The 22,756-nt window shown below is 41.4% G+C and overlaps 1 protein-coding gene across 3 annotated transcripts in view; it reads right to left on the bottom strand.

The window, feature by feature from the left end:
- MAP2K4 (mitogen-activated protein kinase kinase 4) overlaps positions 1–22,756 on the bottom strand; it is a 134,323-nt gene that overhangs the window by 5,704 nt on the left and 105,863 nt on the right. For all 3 annotated transcript variants that reach the window (XM_025864195.2, XM_073881736.1, XM_073881735.1), the window contains 2 exons: positions 10,195–10,272; positions 7,180–7,328 (listed from right to left, as the gene is read on the bottom strand). In XM_025864195.2, the coding sequence (XP_025719980.1) occupies positions 7,180–7,328; positions 10,195–10,272 (227 nt within the window). The remainder of the gene's footprint in view (positions 1–7,179; positions 7,329–10,194; positions 10,273–22,756) is intronic.

Genomic DNA, 22,756 nt, shown 5'->3' with positions numbered 1-22,756 from the left:
TTCCACTACATTCATCCGAGAAGTTCCCATTCTACTCTCCTTGGTGCTTAACTACTCTTTGCCACAGTGTAATCTGTGTCGTGTTGGGAAATCCCGCAGGCCGATTCTGCCAACTTCCCCAGTTCCGTCCTCAATTGTTTCTAGTCTAGGGTACAACAAATCTGCTATCCTCTGTAACAATAGCTATGTTTTTTCCTTTCTAAAACGTCTAATTAGTTTTCATATCCAACTATTTGTTTCATTGGGGTTTTACTTCTTCCTCAGTTTTAACAGAACCTCCACCTTCATTTCCTTGGACACCCTAAATACACTTATTTTATTCTGAACTGTATTTTAGACTATTCCACAAACTCAGCTTGATGTAACATAAACTCGTGTTCTGTTTGTTAGTTGCTTTTCTTAGCATTAGACCCCATGCATTTTGGAATTTCTGGTTTGCAGGGTGTGCGCGCTTACGCGTACATCTGTTCAACGATTCTCTGAGTGCCTGCTAAGTGCAATGAACTAAAGCAGCAGGCAGAGAGACGAGCAGCAGCTTCCTTAGCTCGGGTCCACCAGCACTGAACAAGGTCCCGTAATGGGTCTGTGAAGCTCCTATCCTCTGCTGATATTAGGATGATCACAGACCCAGTCCTCCGACTGTCTCTGAGCCTGCCACTCCGGAGCCCTGCGGCACACTGTGGCCCAGGCAGTGACTGATTTGCGTATTTCGTTCACTCCCTGGATCCTGACTCTAAGCAGACTCTGATCCTGTGGATTCCTGTCCAGAAAAGGGCACTTGTCGACCGCTGATCCTGCAGGAAGTAATGTCCCAGCTCCCACTGCCTGCTTCTAGACCTGGGGAGAGCAAGGCCAAAGCTGCAGACCTCCAGAACATTTTATACATCCTTCCATCCAGCTGCCGTCCACACTGGTATCCACTTCATAAAGCTGCCCCGACGTTTTGGTTTTCGATTTTTCCATGTCATTTACTGGAGCAAAAAGCTGCGCCAATGTAGAAACTCATGATGCCGTGTGAGTAGAAATGTTCAACCAAATTATTATTAACACTGACTATCCTCTGTTTCAGAATTCCTGCTGCCATCAGTTATCACATTAACCCCAACTAGTTAAGACCCCTGCGTCCAATAAGGTCGCGACTTGTCGGGTTCATTCCAATGAAATGAAATGTTAAATGTATTTCCTTGGCCACATCTCAGGTGCTCTGGCCAACACACTGGGCAGAGCAGGTTGTGAAACATTTCCATCACCTCCAAAAGTTCTGCGGCAGCTTCAGACCCACTTTTCAGTTTACTGATCTCCCTTCAATTACACCTAATCTATCTGCTGCTTAATCCAGCTGCTGAGTTTTTAGTGTATGCTTTTTATTTCAGGATGTTCAATTTGGTGCTCTGTTAAGTTTCTGTTTCTTGCTTGTATGTCCAAGCTTCTTTTCCTTTAAGATTATAAAAAAACTTGTTTTTCATTATTCTCGTATCTGAAGTCCTCAGATGTATTCCTGCCATCAGTCATTTCTACTAATTCTCATTTCTTGTATGAGTGTTGGAATTTCTTCTGAACAACTCATATTGCATTTGACTTTATCTTTGGGAATTCTTGGGTCCCAGCTTGAAGGATCTGGTCTTGCTTCTGCCGACTGACTTGAGTCTTTCCAATCAGCTGCCTCTTACAATCCTTACCTCCCCTAATTTATTTTTTTAAGCCACTTTTTTCATTGAAGCATCATTGACACACAATGGTACAATGGTTTCAGGTATACAACACAGTGATTCAACAAGTCTATACGTTACGCTATGCCCCGCCCCCGTCACCACACAACGTTCCGACAACATCACTATGTTCCCCACGCTGAACCTTTCCTGTCCATGACTTATTCCTTCTCCAGCTGGAAGCCTGGGCCTCTCACTCCGCTCCAGATTTCACCTCTCCCCCCTTCCTCCCCTCTGGCAACCATCAATTCTCGGTGTTTATGGGTCTGTTTCTGCTTTTTGTTTATTCATTTGTTTTGCTTTTTAGATTCCACGTATAAGTGAAATCATGACATTTGTCTTTCTCTGTCTTATCTCATTTAGCATAATATCCTCTAGGTCCACCCATGTTGTAACAAATGGCAAGATTTTCTTCTTTTTGTGGCCAAGTAATATTCCACTGCACATATGTGTGCATGTGCACACCCCCCCACACACCCCCCACATCCTTATCCATTCATCTATGGATGGACACAGATTGCTTCCGTATCTCGGCTACTGTAAATGATGTTGTGATAAACACAGGGGTATACATATATTTTTTTGATTTAGTGTTTTCATTTTCTTTGGCTAAATACCCAGTAGAACTACTGAATTGTATGGTATTTCTATTTTAATTTTTTGAGGAACTTCTGTACTGTTTTCCAAGGGCTGTACCAATTTACATTCCCACCAACAGTGCACGGAGGATTCCTTTTTCTCCATCTCTTTGCCAACACGTGTTATTTGCCTTTTTAATTCTAGCCATTCCGACAGGTAGGCGGTGATATCTCATTGCTGTTTTGATTTGCATTTCCCTGATGATGAGTGATGCTGAGCACCTTTTCACGTGCCTCTTGGCCATCTGGATGTCTTCTTTGGAAAAATGTCTATGCGGGTCCTCTGCCCATTTTTTAATTGAATTATCTGTGGGTTTCTGGTGTTGAGTTGTGTGAGTTCTTTATATATTTTGGATATTCACCCCTTATCGGATATCTTATCTCCTGTGGTTTCTGATTTCACTGAGTTTTAGAACTCTGTGGACTCCTTAGTCTTGTACCAACTCTGATACATATAAAAAGAGAGCACAAAATGTTTATCCAGCATTTTAGGAGTTTCAGTGCAATTATGTCCAAGATTGAATCCACTCTAATAATCTGCAGTCCACACTCATCATTCCACAGCTGTTTCTCCACTCTTCAGGTATGGCTCTTCGCTGGTGTGTACATTTATGTGTGCCTGTTTTATTTTTATTTTATTTTAATTTTTTTTAATTCATTTATTTTTTGACAGAGAGAGAGAGAGACAGCGAGAGAGGGAACACAAGCAGGGGGAGTGGGAGAGGTAGAAGCAGGCTTCCCGCCGAGCAGGAAGCCCGATGTGGGGCTTGATCCCAGGGCCCTGGGACCATGACCTGAGCCGAAGGCAGACGCTTAACGACTGAGCCTCCCAGGCGCCCCACATGTGTGCCTGTTTTAAATAGAAGCTTGTCAAGTTTTCTTTATCCTTGAAATGCATAAAACAACAGCAAAATCTTACAACATCCCTAGATACAGTGGGGGTTTTTTTCTCCTCTTAGTTAATTTGGTCTGGTACTTTAATTTAAGGACTCCAGTTTTTCTTCAAGTAAAGATAATTTTCATTTTAATTCTCTATCAGGTAAGTGGAATCTCCTGGATTTTTTTTTTCTCCAGGTCTCTCATCATTTTTCTCCTGTTCATCTTTTTATTCCTTTCATCTGCAAGATAAACTCAAGGGTGTTGCCTATGTCAGAGATTTGGTCAACCCTGCAACACCCACTATGCTATGTAGCTGCCTTCCCTTTTGATTAAGGAACCATGTCCGCTACTTGAAAACTTTTCCTCAATTCAAATTAGTCCATTCTCACCAATTTTTTTCCCTGACTTTTTCAGTGGCAAATTTCACAAGGGGATGTCTGTTCGAATTTTTCAGACTGATAACAATTCTCATCTTCCTTTTATTTCTCCAGGCCCCACAGGCATCAATGCTGACCGACCATCAGGAGCTGACCCCGGTCACAGGCCTCGGTGACTGGGAGAAGGAGTGGACAGCCATCCCTAGAGCATCACCACCTTGCCAAAGGATGCTTCCTGGGTCTGTGAGCACAGCTTCCGCCATGCTCTCCGGCCTCTAACCAACACAAGGGTCCTTACCAGGGGTCATTGCAGCAAAGCTTGAGCCAAGTGTAAGGCAGGAGTGAATACTGCCAGAGAGTCCCAGCCGTGTCTGGGATCCACTACAGAAAACACTCCCTCAAGACTTTTTTAGGATCAAGATCTGCTTCCTAATGGCCTGGGCCTCCTGTCGCAGGTGCTCTGTGCCACGCTGAGGAATTCCAGTGCAACTCTCATTTCCTGCCCGTGGCGTTTTCCCTCTGCACACGGAAAACTCGAGACCAGTCGGCCATCCCTGAATTCAGCCTCATCTTCCCAATTTCACAAGAACTCCTCAAGGATAGTACTTCCGCCCTTTTTCAGAACAAGTAAAGACTTTTAAAAATTCCACTAATGCTTCAAATAGGAAGTTTAAAGCAGGGAGGAACATAACTGTGCGCTGGTATTGTCACTTTGGTCCCTAAGCACTCATCTCCTTTTTATTCCTTAAGCAAACTTTGAATTGAAGCATATGTTCAGCAAAGAACACACATTCTAAGTACAGAAAAAAAATAAGAGGAACAATATTCTGACTCTATTACCTTGTCTGCTTTTTAAATTTCATGTAAATGAAACCATGCATACTGTTTTCTGTCTTCCTTCTACCACGCAAGGCCATCTTGAGATTTACCCCTGTTGCGAGCATAGCAACAGCCCATGTTCGATGCTATATAGCGCCGTGTGAACAATGCTAGAGCTCACTGTCCACTCTACTGTTGACAGAGGCGCTTCTTTCCAGCTGGAGGTGATCATGAATATGTGGTTCTGCGTGTCCTTACGCATGCCTCTGTCTGCGCTTTCACGGGGCACATACTTGGGACTTGAACTGCTGGAGGGTAACACGTGCACCAGCTCTAGGAGATCCTGCCACAGCTTCTCTAGAAGCTGTGCCAACTCATAGGCCTGCAAGCACCGTATGGGACTTCCAGTTGCTTCAGATGCCCTGGTACCGTTGGTCTTTTAAACTGTAGTCATTTCTGCTGATCGTAATCATGTCTCATTGTAGTTTTGATTTGCATTCCCCTGATGTCTAATAATGCCAAATGAACACCCTTTTATATGTTTACTGAGCACCTGAATGTCATCTTTTTAAGCACCTTTTCAAGTATTTGGCCATTTTTGGTTGTCACTTTCATATTTATAAGTGTTTTGTCCTCATGAGCACTCTACATATTCTGAATGAAAATCCTTTTTCAAGTGTCTGTACGGCAAGGACACTGCATCGTTGGCATTTCATTCAGTGGTGTCTTCTAATCAAGAGACATTCTTAATTTTAATGAAATCCCTTCTTTTATGCTTAGTTGCTTTCTGTGTGCTGTTGAAGAAATCTTAATCTAGCCAAAGGCCATGAGAGCATGTTCCCGTATCCTCCATACATGTCTAACTGACACAACTGCAGAAACTCAGTTTGGCCGAAAAAGCTCAAGGGGAGGACTGGGAAATGTGGCTATAGCGCAAAACACCAGGCCCAGGTCATAACGGGTTTTGAGAGCCAGGTTAATGGAGACCTTCTTTTCTTAAGGGCCACGGGCAGCCTCTGGACCAGAGCTCCCCAGTCTTTTATCATTAAATTTCCTGGGAAATTTAAACACTGCACATCTGTTTATATTCCATGTTATCCAAGAGTTTCTGCCTCTCCGGAACAAATTTTTGCCCCCTTTGGGGTGATGATATCACTCTGTTAAAAATGCATGCTCTAGACAGTTTTAAACAAAAAGTAACACAATCAGATGTGTATCATAAAAAATACAACTCTGACAAAAAGAAGAAGAGTGGTTTGGAACAAAGTGATACTGGATTATGAGAAAAGCCAACAGAAACCTGAATGATCCAGGTCAGAGAGGACAGAAAATGCCCAAGGACAGTGGAAGGGAGGAGAGACAAGTATGGAGAGCTGATAGGAGCAGGTCCTAAAAACAGATGGACTTCCGACTACAGCCCCGATGATCTGGAATGAGCTGGAAGCATGGACCTACTCAGGGAAAACAATGAGACCCTGATGTCTATAACCATTATCTGTAGGGGTATACTCGCACCAAGGGACACAGAAGGGAAAAATACACAAGTACTACACATGTATCCAACAAAACCAGTGAGGAGAACAAGGGATTAAGACGAAAGCAACTCTAGTGGAGGGTTCACAGGTGATCATTTTAGAAACTCTGCTCCATGACTCACACAGATTACTTAAACGAATTGTTTCATTAAAATGGAATATATAAAATGATCGCATGCAATTCTATAAACTGCATATTTATGTGCAAACTGGTAGAAGTGGATTGTTTTTAAAAAGGAAAAACAGCCGATCTAAGTCATCTTAGAAAACCTTGAGGTATTCCTCCCCCCTCTGGAAAACCAATGCAAAAGTAGAATTTAATTACAGAAGATGAAATATTTTCTAACTGTATTTTCTAATTATTTTAATATTTCCTGATTATTTGAAAAGAGGGCAATGCTAGACCATGAAATATTAAGTCTTAAAGGGACGAGAGAGAGAGAGGAGTGAGAAACAGCACTCCTGGCAAGAAAGGCATTTTCAAGAAGGCTTTTTGCTCAAAAACATAGCTTATCTTTAAATCATGTTGGATAAATTATCAAAGATATGCAAATGGTAACAAAACAGGTCTCATTTAAAACACAGACTGGAACAGTACAAAGCACGACTGTATTCCTGCCGTATCTGCACGTATTTATTTTTACGTTCTACACGTGTGGGTGTGTATGTGCACACACACCCGCTAAAGGGGAACAAACACCACCGGGGGTCAGGTTCACACCTCCCTCGGAATAAGGTTTCAGAGAGCCAATACACTGTCCACCAGCTGAGCTCGGGGCCTGGCTCTACCACGCGCACCCCATGTGTTACAGGCTACATCAGAGCGGAGATCCGCCCTGCAACTTGCAGTCTGACCTGGGAGGGTCCTGACTTAGGAAAAGCTTCCAGGTGATTCCAGTACAACTTCACTGTTAGACCCACATCAGACTAAGACGACCAGTCTCGCCTGGGTTGTATTTCTGCTACAAGGCACTAGGAATCTGGAGGCAGCAACCTCCCCACCACCATCTGTTTTTCATCAGTATCCAGTCGTAGAGTGAGAGAGTGATGCTCTCCAGGCCAGCTGGAACCGTCCTTGCAGCCGGTGTGACCCAGAGTCCCAGCTAGGAGGCAGAGCGATGGGAAGAAGCTCCCCTTCCCCAGTGCGAAGCACCAACATGGCTAAGTAAGGCTCGCTGTCCTCACCACATGGTTTCCGGGAATTCAGAAATCAAGTACTCACCACAAGTTGACAAAATTGATGAAGCTTGGGGAGAACTCCCTTTCTTCAGAGTTACTCAGCTGTGGAGGGTCCCCTTTCACGACTTGTGTGAGTTGATCAAATACACTATTCCACTTTGGATAAGGAAACCGGCCTGTGGCTAACTCGTACTAAAGAGAACACAGAGGGAAAAACAAAATATACTGGGCATTATTTACTGCTCCTCACTGGAACACCCACACTGAAATCTGAATTCCAAGCAAAATTCTTGTAAAGCCTTGAATCGAACCCAGATGAGGGTGAGGTGAAATTTTCGCAGTTATTAAGGCTAAGTGGAAGGGGTATTTAGAAATCAAGATAATATAAGATCAACTGAGTTCCAGGACTGGGACTAAAAGGAAACACCAGATTTAAACCCAGACAGTGTCGCCACTGCCTAAGCGCACGGGGGGTAGCCCTCAATTCTGAATCCTTTGTATGAAGGATCCTGGAAGGCTGGTTCTAGCACTTTCCTGGTGCGAAGTGTGCACAATCTGTAGTTATCTGAATGGAAGGCCATGTCCAGAACAGTGGTCAAAATCATTTTGAAGGTAAGCAAACTTTCAAGCAACAAAAGCCCAACCGGAGCTCAAAGGAAGCAACATGGAAATTCTGTACTCCAGCCATCCTGTGGTTACAACAATTTCACCCACAAGCAGATTATTACTATAACTGAAGAAATCAAGTCTGGGTCAAACCCCGAACCCCAACAATGATGCTTGGGACAGGATCTCTAAACCACACCAAACCAGATCTGTAGGATCTTACGGACGTACGTCCCAATGCGCCAAAGGTCAAACATACTTGTGGACTGTATTCTCATCTTTCTCTCGCTCTGTTCTGAGGATAATGAAAACAAAAAAACTGTGCTTTTTCCAAAAAATAGGTCTAAATCTGCAGCATGGCCTAAATGAGCCCCATGTTGGGTGTACTGACAGGTGGCTTGTTAGGGGAGGGTGAGACCGCCAAGCTCACTGGGAGAAGGCATCTGAGAGGCGGCGCTGTCTGAGGACACTGTCTCAGAGGTTGTTCAGCTCAGGGCTATCGGGTGGTGTTGATTTAGTCGAGTATTAAATTACTGGTTTATACAGTGAAAGGAAAGCTACCAAGCAACAACAAGGGCATCCTCCAGTGGGAGGCTGGGGCCGGAAGTCCTTCTTCACCCTAAGATGGCACCTTCAGCTTGCCACCGTCCCCAGACACACACACACATATGCCTGTGGGGGGGCGGGCAGGCATGCCACACACACGCAGAAATTCAGTCCTCTGGCTGAGGTTTCTTTCTGATATAAACACAAATGCTCGGGATGAAGTAAACCTTATTGGTTATTCACAACACTAGGAATAACTTCATCAGATTCATTCTTGAGAATAGATGTTAATAAGAGAAGGAAACGGTAAAATGCACCATAGAAAGTGAAGGACTTTGGAACTTAGAAATTAATTTCACACATTTCTTAATTTCTGTAAGATCATCCATATGGAAAATAGACTATGAAACTATTTTAAGTACTGAATGCCTTGCTTTTAAACAAAGTTTAGCCAGGTATACTAAAAGAAGTTGCTGAAAATGTTCCTGTTAAACTTTTCACAGAATAAAATTCTCTTTTTATGATGAAGTAAATACTCTCTTTAAACGAAACTGGTTTGGGCATAGACAGGTGTTTCTGAATCGTGAATATCCTTTATATGCACACGGTTAGGTACCTCAGCGCGATGCTACAGGTCGTGCTGTAGGCCTCTGGACCAGTCACCAGACCTAAAAGATGCCCAAGTTTCATGTTCTCTCCTAACTAAAGAAGGGATTACGTCTCTCCTTTGGTCAGTTGGCTTCACAATGAGAAAAGACTCCAGGAGGTATTGCCCATATCAGGTCACAAGAGAAACCGGACGGAGTCTTCTGCAGAGGTGAGTTACTAGCCTTCAACTCTCGGGACAGAGAATTCATTAGGCCCGGGAATGTGACTCACAAGGGTATGTGATTCTCATCTACAGGAAGACCTCAAGACCACATAATGCCAATGAACAGATGGAGATTATTTAGTAAGCTACAAAAAAAATTCTCTGCTCAGAACCTGTGTTACCGCTGGGCCGTGGGACCTTATTAAAAATGGGAGGAAATGAAAGGAAAAGTTTGGGCTGCCTCCCAAACAGAACACAGCCCCATCTAGTGATGGGAAATTCCCACAATGTAGAAGCAGCTGTCCAAAGTCAGAAAAATGCCACTGAGCTATAAGAGAGCAAGCACAAGAAAATAAATCTAAAATTTCAAAACAAAATTTAGTAATAGGAAGTAACAAGCAAATAAAGATACTTTTAAGACAAAAGGAAAACTTCAGTCCAGTTGCAGGTGAGAAAGAAGAGTTTACTTCATTGAACTTAGCTGCAAACTAAGGAGCTTTCTCACTCTTCTCAGTGTTGGTTTAAGGTAGAACTTTTATTAGAATTATCACCTAGGTAGTCGGTGCTCCTCCAGAACTGAATTACTTTCAGCTCACTCATTCATTCTATTCAGAGTACAGAAGATTCCAAGCAGAAACTATTTTCGTACATGTAAACATGTCTGCCTAATACCCACCCTGTACAGAGTATTACCGGACATACTGCTCTTCCCTGAGGTGGGAGGAGCCAGGCACCGCCGCCCTGACTGCAGGTGAGCCGCCCTCCCCTGTCCCTGTTCCTGATGCAGGTGATGACTCCTAGTATCTCTGGCCAAGAGATCCAGAGCGACATTGAAGGACCCGAGGCGCTGCATAAAACTTTGAGGGAAACCATTAACTCTGGCTTGATTTTTACAGTAAAACACAGACTTTTATTCAACAACCAGAAGACATAATCCCTATGATTATAACCATAGAGAAAAAAATAGGTAAATAAAGCCAAAGACTAGAAGAGGGAAAAAAAAAAAAAAAAAGAGCAGTTCTTATGAGGGATGGAAGGCTGATAAGATTTTCTTTCAATGCTAAATTTCCTGCTACACCACCGTGACAAACATACCAATGTGATCCCCAAACTCCAGACATCAGAGCGGACATCATATCCTTGTCGTGATGCACTCGGGTCGATTCTTTCAGGCTGGAACAGAAAGAGAAGCCATGGTCATTCATTATGCACACTCTCAAGGAACAGGACGGAAGCAACAGCTGGGCAGGGACCCGAAATGCCAGCTTACTCCTAGAAGAATCCACGTCTAGGGTCAGACTGGGAGTAACAGGAAGCCATCATTATACTGAAAACCACCACCAACAACAAAACCCAACCCAATACCACCTCCATAAAGGGAACACAAAGCAACTCTTCTAATTTCTCCCCCTAAGGACTCACCAGCATTTACAAACCGGAAGCTGAGAACAAAGAAAAAAGGAAGAAAACTGGAAAAGTGAAAAAAATAAAGAATTACAGGGTCAGATTAGTAAGCAAGTAGTGGTAAACAGAAAAAAACAAAAAACAAAACCAAAAAAAACTAAGTCTTCTCTGTTTCACTGAATAAGGCCACACCACAATATATCTGAGATACAAGAGCAAACATGAGCTAAATTCATTATAATTACTCTACCCATTCTTCATCATAAAGCTAAATGCATCACTATGCATATCTTTAAAGATATCTATTAGTCATTTTTAACCAAATTAAGGCACTGTCAAAATATATTATCCTATCATGCAAACAGCAAAAATCATCTTTAGTAATTTGGGAGCATTCTTTATATTTCTTTGAGATAAGGGACCATTATTTACACAGTGCATAAGGGATGGAGAGGAAAAGAGAACCAGTAGCTCAGAGCTGACAACGGTCCTGGGCAAAGGCTGAGAGTCACTGCTATTGGAAGAAATGTCCAGAAGTACAAGAGTTGACTGTGTTATAATTTCTGCCTGTCAGCAACAACTGGCTTGGAGACATATTTTACATATTTTTGTTTTGAACATGAGTACTGTGGCTGCATCAATATTCACTGGAAGCTACTTAGTTTTTAGTTGTAAAAATATGTATTTAAGATAAGATATGAATTACATAAAAAAGTCCCAGATAGTCAACCAAGAGAGGAAAATACTCGGTTCAACAGCGGCAGGATACACATTTTTCTCAAGCTCTCATGGAACATCCACTGATACAGACCATGTTCTGGGCCATAAAACATGCCTTATTTTTAAAAAGAGAAAACATGCAAAGCATGTTCTCAGATCACAAAGTCACTAAATTAGAAATCAGTAACAGAGAGTTACCTGGGAAATCCCCAAATATTTGGAGATTAAAGGACACCTTCTAAGCAACACACAGATCACAGAGGAAGCCTCAAGGAAAAAACAACAACAACAACAAAAAACTTTGCACTAAATGAAAATGAAACAGAATTTATCAAATGTTGGGAAATGCAGCAAAAGTAGTATTCAGGGGAAAATTGATAGCACCAAATACAAACACTATAAGACAAGACAGATCGCAATCAGTATCTTACTTTACAACTTTAAGGAATTGGAAACAGAAGAACAGGTAAAATAGACAAAAACAAACAAACAAAAACCACAGAGAAAAGACAACAAAACCCAAAGGGATTCTTTGGAACGATAAACAAAACTGACAAACTTTCAGCTACACTGATTGAGCAAAAAGGAGAGACAATCAAATGACTAAAATCAGAACAAAAGAGGGGACATTACTACTGCTCTTCCAGAAATAGAGGAAATGGACACATTATTTGAAAATGAAACCTATCAAAAATATTACAGAAATGTGACTAGACTTAAAACTACTTTTTCAATGAATTTGTTATTAAAAACCTCCCATGAAATGCAAGCTGGTGCAACCACTCTGGAAAACAGTATGGAGGTTCCTCAAACAGTTGAAAATAGAGCTACCATACGATCCAGCAATTGCACTACTGGGTATTTACCCCAAAGATACAAATGTAGGGATCCGAAGGGGTACGTGCACCCCAATGTTTACAGCAGCAATGTCCACAATAGCCAAACTGTGGAAAGAGCCAAGATGTCCATCGACAGATGAATGGAAAGAAGATGTGGTATATATACACGATGGAATATTATGCAGCCATCAAAAGGAATGAGATCTTGCCATTTGCAACGACGTGGATGGAACTGGAGGGTGTTATGCTGAGTGAAATAAGTCAATCAGAGAAAGATATGTATCCTATGACCTCACTGATATGAGGAATTCTTAATCTCAGGAAACAAACTGAGGGTTGCTGGAGTGGTGGGGGGTGGGAGGGATGGGGTGGCTGGGTGATAGACATTGGGGAGGGTATGTGCTATGGTGAGCGCTGTGAATTGTGCAAGACTGATGAATCACAGATCTGTACCTCTGAAACAAATAATGCAATATATGTTAAGAAAAAAGAAGAAGAAGAAGATATCAGGAGGGAAAGAATGAAGGGGGGAATCGGAGGGGGAGATGAACCATGAGAGACGATGGACTCTGAGAAACAAACTGAGGGTTCTAGAGGGGAGGGGGTGGGGGGATGGGTTAGCCTGGTGATGGGTATTAAAGAGGGCACGTTCTGCGTGGAGCACTGGGTGTTATGCACAAACAGTGAATCATGGAACACTACATCAAAAACTAATGATGTAATGTATGGTGATTAACGTAACAATAAAAAATTTAAAAAAAAAAAACCTCCCATGAAGAAAAGTCAAAACCCAGATGGGTTCTGGTGAACTCTTTGAACCATGCAAAGGAGAAACAACCCCAGTCTTACACAAATGTCTTTCAAAAATGTTGCATGAGGCCAATATAATCACTTACGGAAACCTCATTAATAAAGACATTACAAATCTGGGGGGGGATCGGGAGGGGGGGACGAACCATGAGAGACTATGGTCTCTGGAAAACAAACTGAGGGTTCTAGAGGGGAGGGGGAGGAGGGATGGGTTAGCCTGGTGGTGGGTATTAAAGAGGGCACGTTCTGCGTGGAGCACTGGGTGTTATACGCAAACAATGAATCATGGAACACTACATCCAAAAAAAAAAAAAAGACATTACAACACAATTCATAACCCTCTTAAACACAGACACAAAAACTGTTAACAAAAATAATGAGAAAATCTAAGTGACAACATGTGAAGAGGTAATAATCACTAACAAGTGATGTTTATCTCAGGAATACAATACTGACTTAAAACTTGAAAAACAATGTGATGCACCACATTTACATAAAAATGAAGAAATACCATATCATCATCTCAATAAATGTAGGCATCTGACAAAATTCAAAATTCAGTTCTTAGCACACCAAGAGAAAAGAAGGAAACTTCATTTCACAAACGGCATCCAAAAATCACCGAGAGCTAACATCATACTTACCTGTGAAACCTAGAACACTCCCTTCCCAATTAAATGTGGAACAAGGTACAACAACTTTTTTTTTTTTTTTTAAGATTTTATCTATTTATTTGAGAGCGTGAGAGAAAGCATGAGCAGGGGGAGCGGCACGCAGAGGGAGAGGGAGAGGGAGAAGCAGGCTCGCCGCTGAGCAAGGAGCCCAATGTGGGGCTCGATCCCAGGACCCCGGGATCATGACCTGAGCCGAAGGCAGACGCTTAACCGACTGAGTCACCCAGGCGCCCCCAAGGTATAACTTCTACTCAGCTTTATATTGGAGGTCCTGAGCCAGTACAAAACGGTAAGGAGGAAAACAAACAAACAAAAAAACAAAACAAAACATTATTTTACTCACAGACACCTGAACTTCTGCAACCGTTTATACAGAAAATCCCTACTAAAGTTAATGGTGAAACTAGCAAGGACACAGGGCACAATAACAAAATATGCAAATCGTCTGTCTTTTCTACAACAACGGAAAAATACTGGAAGGGGTGCTTGGGTGGCTCAGTCAGTTAAGCATCCGACTCTTGATTTCAGCTCAGGTCATGATCTCGGGGTCCTGGGATCAAGCCCCGAGTCGGGCTCTGCGCTCAGCGGGGAGTCTGCTTCTCCCTCTCCCTCTGCTCCTTTCCCCGCTCGCTCTCTCTCAAATAAATAAATAAAATCTTTTTTTAAAAAAAGAAAAATACTGAAAAATATATTTTTAAATTCCACTTACAACAGGAGCATCAAGAAACATGAATTCCTTAGGAATAAATTTAAGAGTTCAAGAGTTCCTACCCTGAAAACTACAAAACACTGCTGATAGCAAACGACCTCAATAAACAAAGAAACAGCAGGTACTGAGAAACTTGGTAATGCCAAGCTATCCACAGGTGAATGGATGAATAAATTGTGGTCTATCAGTACAAGGCAGAATGTCTCAGCAATAAAAAGAATGAACTCACACACAGAATAGCATGGCTAGCTCTTCAAAACATGCTGAGAGAAAGAAGGCAAGACACAAACCAGTACATAGCCTAAGATGACATTTAGATGAAACTCCGGGAAAAGCAAATCCAACTGACGCTGACAGAAAACAGGACCAAAGATCTTGTTTTGGTGACAGACATGGTCATCTCTTGATTGATGAGGTAATTACATGAGTAACTACATGTGTCAAAATCCAAAGCGTATATTTAAAATGGGTGCCTACCATTTGTGGTTCTGGCGGTCATGGCCTTCTGAAACTGCTGTATGTTTATGTCAAAGAGCTGGGATTTCTAGCACATGTGTGCTATAAGAAAACTTACCCAACTCCTGTAAATAAGTCAAACGAGGATTTCACTTCCTTCTGATCATATTGGAGCACTAACAAACCTACCCAAGGATTATTTACGTGTCATTTCATTTTGCTTGATATTTATTATTCGTTGGGGCCAGAAACTTAAGTTACATGATTACTGGTATATTTTTGCCCATAGGGGATGCAAATGATTTCTGTCCAGTAACCCCAGAAGTTAATTCTTTCTGGACATGGAGATGAGGAGCAGTACTGTATTTGAATGAGCCATCCCATCCCAGCGTTCTTTCCTCAGGGACCATAAATACTGAATTACACAAATCTTCTTGAGCTAGTCTCACCTTCCTCCCTGTCCAGTGTTCTTATGAATGAGTTAAATGTACTTTTGACAGGTTCTTTCTTTACTTGTATGCATAATATTTTTAACATTTTGAAAATTATTCTTTGAGAGGAGTAGATACTTAAGATTCACGAAATTAGGGCGCCTGGGTGGCTCAGATGGTTAAGAGTCTGCCTTCGGCTCAGGTCATGATCCCGGGGTCCTGGGATCGAGTCCCGCATTGGGCTCCCTGCTCCTTGGGAGCCTGCTTCTCCCTCTGCCTCTCTCTCTCTCTCTCTGTGTCTCTCATGAATAAATAAATAAAACCTTTAAAAAAAAAAAAGATTCACGAAATTATTTAAAGACCCTACATCTTAAACCTAAATCCAAAGTGTAGGTTTGAAAAACAAAAAGCTTTTTAAAAGTATAAAGTTTAGGGGCGCCTGGGTGGCTCAGTCGTTAGGCATCTGCCTTCAGCTCAGGTCACGATCCCGGGGTCCTGGGATCGAGCCCCGCATCGGGCTCCCTGCTCGGCGGGAAGCCTGCTTCTCCCTCTCCCTCTACTGCTCCCCCTGCTTGTGTTCCCTCTCTCGCTATCTCTGTCAAATAAATAAATACAATCTTAAAAAAAAAAAGTATAAAGTTAAAAGAAAACATCAACTCAGAGAATAGGCTATGTAACATTAACAAAAATAGGAGCAACAACAAAAAAAGATAAAACAATTTTATATCCAAAAGTATATATAAAAATAAATACACAACTCAAGTTACTCTGTATTGAAATATGTAAAATAAAAACCAAGAAATAAGGAGAAACTGACAATTGTAATGTTAACAGATTTTGAACAAATCTTTAATTTTCTTGGAATAAATGTAGTTAATAATACAGAACAGGCCTTTTCCGATATTTCATTTTTAACTGGTCATTGATCATGCTAAAAAGAATCTCAGTATGTCCCAAAAGGCAGAAATGCACAGGCTACAAAGCTTTGAGGGGAAGTAAAAAGCCAAGAGATTGAAAAGAATCAATGAAATACTTTGTAGTGGTTCGCTATGATGTGTAACGAATTATCCTAAAACTCAGTAGCTTAAAACAACAAACGTTTATTATCTCACAGTTTCCGGGATTCGGGATTCAGGGACTATTTTTGATGGGTGGTTCTGACTCAGGGTATCTCATGACCACAGTCAGGATGTTGGGTAGCGCTGACGACTTTACTGGGTTCTGGAGATGTGTCACCAAGCTCATTCACACAGTTCCTGGCAGGAAGCCTTAGTTCCTCACCAAATGAGTCTTTCATAAAGTTGCTTAAGTGTCTTCACAACATGGTAGTTGGCTCTCCCCAAAGTGAGCAATCCAAGGAAGAAAGAAGACAGAAGGTACAATGCTTTTTTATGACCTATTCTCGGGAGGGACACAATGTCCTTTCTGCCATATGTTCTTCATTAGAAATGACTCACTAAGTTCAGTCCATGCGTCAGGCAGTACTTGGTCTCCACCTTTTAAAGGTAGGTGTAATAAAGAACTTGTGGACAAATGTTTAAACTACCACACCTTTGGATATTAAAAAACATTCCAGTAAATAGCTCTTACAGGTAACACTTAAAACTAAGAAAACAAAAATATGTATGTGTATACATGTACACATGCATACACACCCACACGCTTGCTGATGCTGAGGAAATAGTAAAATTTCACAGGTTTTGAAGAATTCTCTATATTTCCTCAAAGACTCTTGGCTAAGATGGATTTCAATCTCAAAGAACAGAAAACTATGCTACCACAGTTGTTCTGAAGTCTGGGGAAACTTAGTTGAGCTCGAGGAGGTCAAAGATGTTTTGCTCATGAGATCATGAGATAATCATTAACTTTTTACTGTATGAATAAAATAAAGATGGAAATTTTCCCAATTTGATTTTTAAAGCTAGCACAGCCCATATAAAACCTTCACTATATGAAACTATAAACCAATCTCACTTAAACAGTTTCATGCAGAAATTATAAATACTAACATACCAAATGTAAAAATATATTAAACATATAAACTATGAGCCAGGTAGAGATTACTTCTCGAATGCTGGAATGGTTCAACCACAGGAAATAGATGTTACTATGATCATCCTGTTAGTAGCTATGCAGGAAGAAACATTTCCTCATGGATTGACTGATACCAAAAAGGCACTTAATAAAATTTTAACAGCTGTTCCTGATTCATTCTCATCTTCTCTCTCTCATACACACACACATACACACAGAAACGCACACAGACTTAAATCAGAAAAAAAGCATTTGCTTTCAAGTCCCAAAAAACACGAGAATCCTACTATCAATACTGTCATTCAACATCTAGATGTTCTAGGCAAAGCAACAGAAGTAAATATGAGAAAAGTAAATACATACACATGTATGAGAAAGATCAATAAATATGAAGAGGGCCAAGGCAAAAATTATTTGCAGAATGGTACCTTGAGTACCGTCTGAAACCTATTCAAAAATGAGGTAGATGAGTAATTTGGCTGGTTATAAAATTAACGTATCAATCTAAATAGCTTTCCTCTGTATATCAACAATTGTAGGAAAAGAGACCGCATTACATTCAAAATAGCAACAAAAACCTGTCTTAGCACCCAAGAACACAGCAAGGCACAAACACTCGGGTCTCAGAGGGCTCAAAATCTGTTTGGGAGGTACAGATACTAAAACAAGTAATCAGGTGGTGATGAGAGTTACGAAGCAGAGCAGGGTCCAGGATGTAAGAAAGGGAGGGCACCATGTCAGATGCGGTAGTCCAGGCAGGATTAGCGAAGCATCTGCTCTGAGACCTAACTGAAGTGAAAAACTGGCAAATTAAAAATATTCACAGGGGAGTGAGTTCAGAGGAGAAAGGAAAAGACCCTGAGGGAGGACTATCCCTCCACACACATGTGGAACGGAGAGGTCAGTGAGCTGGGCAAACGAGGTTGAAGGTAACATGAGGGCAATTTAGGAAGACAGCTGAGGGCCAGATCGTGCAGAGCCTGTAGGCCCACTATGAGGGTTTGGGGATGAGGGGGTGTCATCTGACAACTGCTTGGAAAGAACAACTGTCTGCTCTGTTGAGCACAGACTATGTAGTAGAGCAAGGTTAAGCACGGAGGCCATCCTGGAGATGGCAGCAATCAGGCAGGTGAGGAATGCCAGTGGCCGGGCCAAGGAACATCCATGGTTTTTAAAAAAGAGGGTGGGTTCCATGCCTTGAAAGTAAAGCAGACAAGCCTTTGCTTATGGACAGGATGCAGAATATGGGAAGTAGAAGGAAACGAAACTCCTAAGTCTGTGTCCTGAGCAACTGGAAAGAGGGAGCTGGTATTTACTGAAATATAGACAAATGGGGGTGGGGGAGGCAGCCCCCAGATCTTATGGGGCGCAGAGAGGTGATATGATGAGGCCAAGAACTCAGTAATGGACTTCTTATATTTAAGACTTCTAAGGGATCTAAGAACGGTTATAAAGTAGGAAACTAGATACATGACTTTGGAATTGACAGGCGAGGTGTGGGCAGGAAAGAAATCATCGGCATTCACCATTCCTGAGCATCCACTAAGTGACAGATGCTGCACTTCGCTGAACAAAAGAGAAAGAAAGTATTAATCCTTAGGACTGGATGAACTCTAAAAAAAAATGGGGGTAGTTAAGAGGAAAAAAAAAGAGATTGAATACTCAGCCCTGGGGCACACCAGTGTAAAGAGATCGGGAGGATGAGAAGGTCCTAGAGAACCAGGAGAGAGAGAAAGTCCAGCCAGGAAGGTAGCCAAGAGCGCATGTCACAAAACCAAGTGACAAAAGTCCTTCATGAGTATAGCATTTCAAACATTACAGGAAAACCAGGGAAGATCATGACTCAAAACTCACCACAGGCTTCGGCAACATAAAAGATGGTGTTCGCTCTGATGACAGCAGTTAAAATGCAGTGATGGGAGCAAAAGAACCCACTAGGATGGGTCCAAAAAGAATAAAAGGAGAAAAAAGGGGGTGCCTGGGTGGTTCAGTCGGTTGACCATCCGCCTCTTGATTTTAGCTCAGGTCTTGATCTCAGGGTCGTGAGTTCAAGCCCCACGCTGGGCTTGAAAACAAAAAAAAAGAAGAAAAAGTACACACAGTGGGTATAAACAAGTATGCGGAAATAATGACAAAATTTGAAAGAATTTATTTAAAAATGTGTACAGCCTGTAAGAAGGAAGAATTAACAAGAAACATTAAGATAACCGGCAGAATAGAGAGAAACAACATATTCTTCACTGGAAAGACTCAAGAACATAAAAATGCAATAACCAAAGGAATTTATATGTCTAATGAGATGCCAATTAGATTCCTGCTGAGTTATTTTTAATAATGATACACTGTTCATATGAAACATACAAAAAGATGACACAACACAGTCCAGAAACAGTCCCAAATCCAAGAATTTAGTACAAGAGTACTGATTCTACACAATGGAGTTTGAAAAAACAGATAATTAAAAATAAAATTTTTATTTTATAGGTGAAGGGGATTAACAGGGCACTTGTCGCCATGAGCACTGAATAATGCATAGAATTGTCGAGTCATTATATTATATACCTGAGACTAACATCACTGTATGTTAATTATTCTTCAATTAAGAAAAAAAGGGGGGGGCTGTGGGGGGCTCAGTCAGCTAAGCATCTGACTCTTGGTTTCGGCTCAGGTCTTTATCTCAGGGTCATGGGATTGAGCCCCGTGTCAGGCTCCGTGCTCAGCGAGGAGTCGGCTTCATATTCTCTCTCCCTCTCCCTCTAGCTCATGCTCTCCCTCTCTCAAATAATAAAATCTTTAAAAATAAATAAAAATAAAAATAAACAAAAGTTTAAAAAAATTCTTAAAGGTTAACCATCTGTGGGAAGAAAAGTTACACTCTTCCCCCTTACTAACACACCAACACTAATCACAGAAGGATTAAAGACCTAAAATGTAAAAAACAAAAGCCTAAACTTAGGTACTCCAATGTGACTCTGCAACCATGTCTAATCTTGGCATAAGAAAGATTTTTCAAGACATGCTAACAGCCAGAAACCATAAAGGTAACACTGATAAGCTCACCACATGGAATTTTTCTATTTCTGCAGGTCAACCACAAAATATGTAAAATTTCAAGACAAAGGACACCTTCTGGGAAAACATATGTCACCCAATAAGAAAAGGGTTAAAATTCTCATTAGCATCCTCATAGAAAAATGGGCAAAGTTTAATATATAAAAGTGGCCAAATATAAGAAAAAATACAAAAGTATCTAATTTTCTCAATGATTTTAAAATACATAACAAAAATCCCAGGAAATTTTTCACAAATCCCATTCTGGCCTATCAACTCAACAAAGATAAAACTGTAACACTCTAACCCATAATGACACCTATTTAAAAAAACACACCCTTTCAATCGTACATTGTTTCCCCAAAGGTCTCGAGAGGCATGAACCTTTTATAGCCAAGGGAATATAGAAAAGAGTTGTGTGAAGACATAGCTTAAAAATTTTGTAGCAATATTTAGAATAACAAAACACTAAAAAAAAAAAATCCACAAGCAGGCAAAAATAGAAAGTCAGTTAATTTTTAGTGGCTAAACTCATTTTATATGAAGATGCATCAGCCTGGAAACATGCCTACAAATGCCTACAGAGCAGATAAAAAGCATATGTGTAATAAGATTAAATTTACATAAAAATGTAGCAGGACATATGCCCACATCGATTTTTTCCCTTTATGAGTGAGAATGATGGGTAATTAATTCTCCATTTTAAAAGTCTGTATTTTATCTTTTATGTATTGAACAGGGATATAATCTTCCAATAAGAAACACATTTATAAAACTCTTAATAGTAGAGTTCTTCAAATGTAGAGTTATTTCATTTAACCTTTTTAAAAACAGGCATAATGCAATGGGATTTCAAAGTCAACAGAAGTGAAAATATCAAGCCACTGGGTATAAGCTGTTCATCTCAAAGTTATGAGTACAAACAGAAAAAGTGACACGTGAGCCTCATTTGGGAATGCATTCAAGGGAGAAAAAAAATCAGATCTGGACTCTTTCCTCAATTATTCCAAAATGTTTTACTAGGCAAAAAATGTAATCTTTAATAAATTCAAAATAAGGGCGCCTGGGTGGCTCAGTTGGTTAAGTGACTGCCTTCGGCTCAGGTCATGATCCCGGAGTCCTGGGATCGAGTCCCATATTGGGCTCCCGGCTCAGCGGGGAGCCTGCTTTTCCCTCTGACCCTCTCCCCTCTCATGCTGTCTCTCTCTCTCTCTCTCTCTCTCTCTCAAATAAATAAATGAAATCTTTAAAAAAAAAAAGAAATTCAAAATTAAAGTAGAAAGCTCTTCTTAGAAGAAAACCATCATTGGGGCATGTGGGTGGCTCAGTCGGTTAAGCATCTGCCTTCAGCTCAGGTCATGATCCCAGCGTCCTGGGACGGAGCCCATGTTGGGCTCCCTGCCCAGCAGGGAGTCTGCTTCTCCCTCTGCCCCTCCCCCCTTTGTGTTCTCTAGCTCTCTCTCAAATAAATAGATAAAATCTTAAAAAAAAAAAGAAAGAAAATCATCATGGACTTAACACCCAAGATGGGGTGGGTGGGGCTGTTGTTTTCTAACATTCAGAAATAAGCATTCAAACTGCTGAACAAAGAAAGGGTACTGGTTACTCAACCACAAATCCGCATTTCCAAAGATGACGGCAATGTTGCTGGACAGTGTTTCCTAAGCTTGATTTCTGTGAAGTCAAAATTCTCCGGGACTGTGTGCCCAAGCGCAGACTCACTACTGACTCAAAGAAGGTGGCCTCTCGTTGCTGTTTTTTAAACAGCTTTCCTGAGATATAATCCACACACCATACAATTCACCCACTGGAAGCACTCAATTCAATGGCTCTTCCTATATTTCCAGAGCTGGGCAACCATGACCAGTCAGTTCTAGAACCCTCACCCCACCCCACACTTTTGGCCATCACCACCTCACTGTACTACAACCGCCCCCACCACCAGACCTACTAATCTACTTTCTGTCGCTCTAGGTTCCACTATTCTGGACTTCCATATGAATGGAATCAGAGTATGTGATCTTCTATGGCTGGCTGCTTCCACTTAGCATCATGTCTTCAAGGTTTACCCACGTCAGAGCATGGATCAGTACTTCGTTTTGGTTTAACACTGAGTAATATTCCCTTGTACGCTCAGACCACATCTTGTTTGCGCATTCATCCACTGATGGACGTTCGAGTTATTTCTACCTTTTGGCTCTTATACATCCATGCGCTCATGTGCAAGTTTCTGTGTGGACACGTGCTTCCGTTTCTCTTGGGTATACACCTGGGAGTCCAATTTACTGGGTCCTATTGTACTTGTACGTTGAAATGTTTGAGGAACTGCCAGCATCTTTTTCCCAAGTGGCTGCATCCTCTTACACTCCCACCAGCAGTGTGCGAGGGCTCCCACGTCTCCATACCTCCAACAACACATGGTGGTTTCTCACTTGTGGATTCGAGCCATCCTAGTGAGTATGAGTTGGTACCTCATTGTGGTTTGAAGTCTTCAATTTTTAAAGCAAGAACTGGAATGTAACTGATTGA

Source organism: Callorhinus ursinus, unplaced genomic scaffold (genome assembly GCF_003265705.2).
Source record: "Callorhinus ursinus isolate GAN/ISIS: 27379988/994484 unplaced genomic scaffold, GSC_fseal_2.0 scaffold43, whole genome shotgun sequence".
Lineage (NCBI taxonomy): Eukaryota > Metazoa > Chordata > Mammalia > Carnivora > Otariidae > Callorhinus > Callorhinus ursinus.
This window is presented reverse-complemented; position numbering and strand designations above follow the sequence as displayed.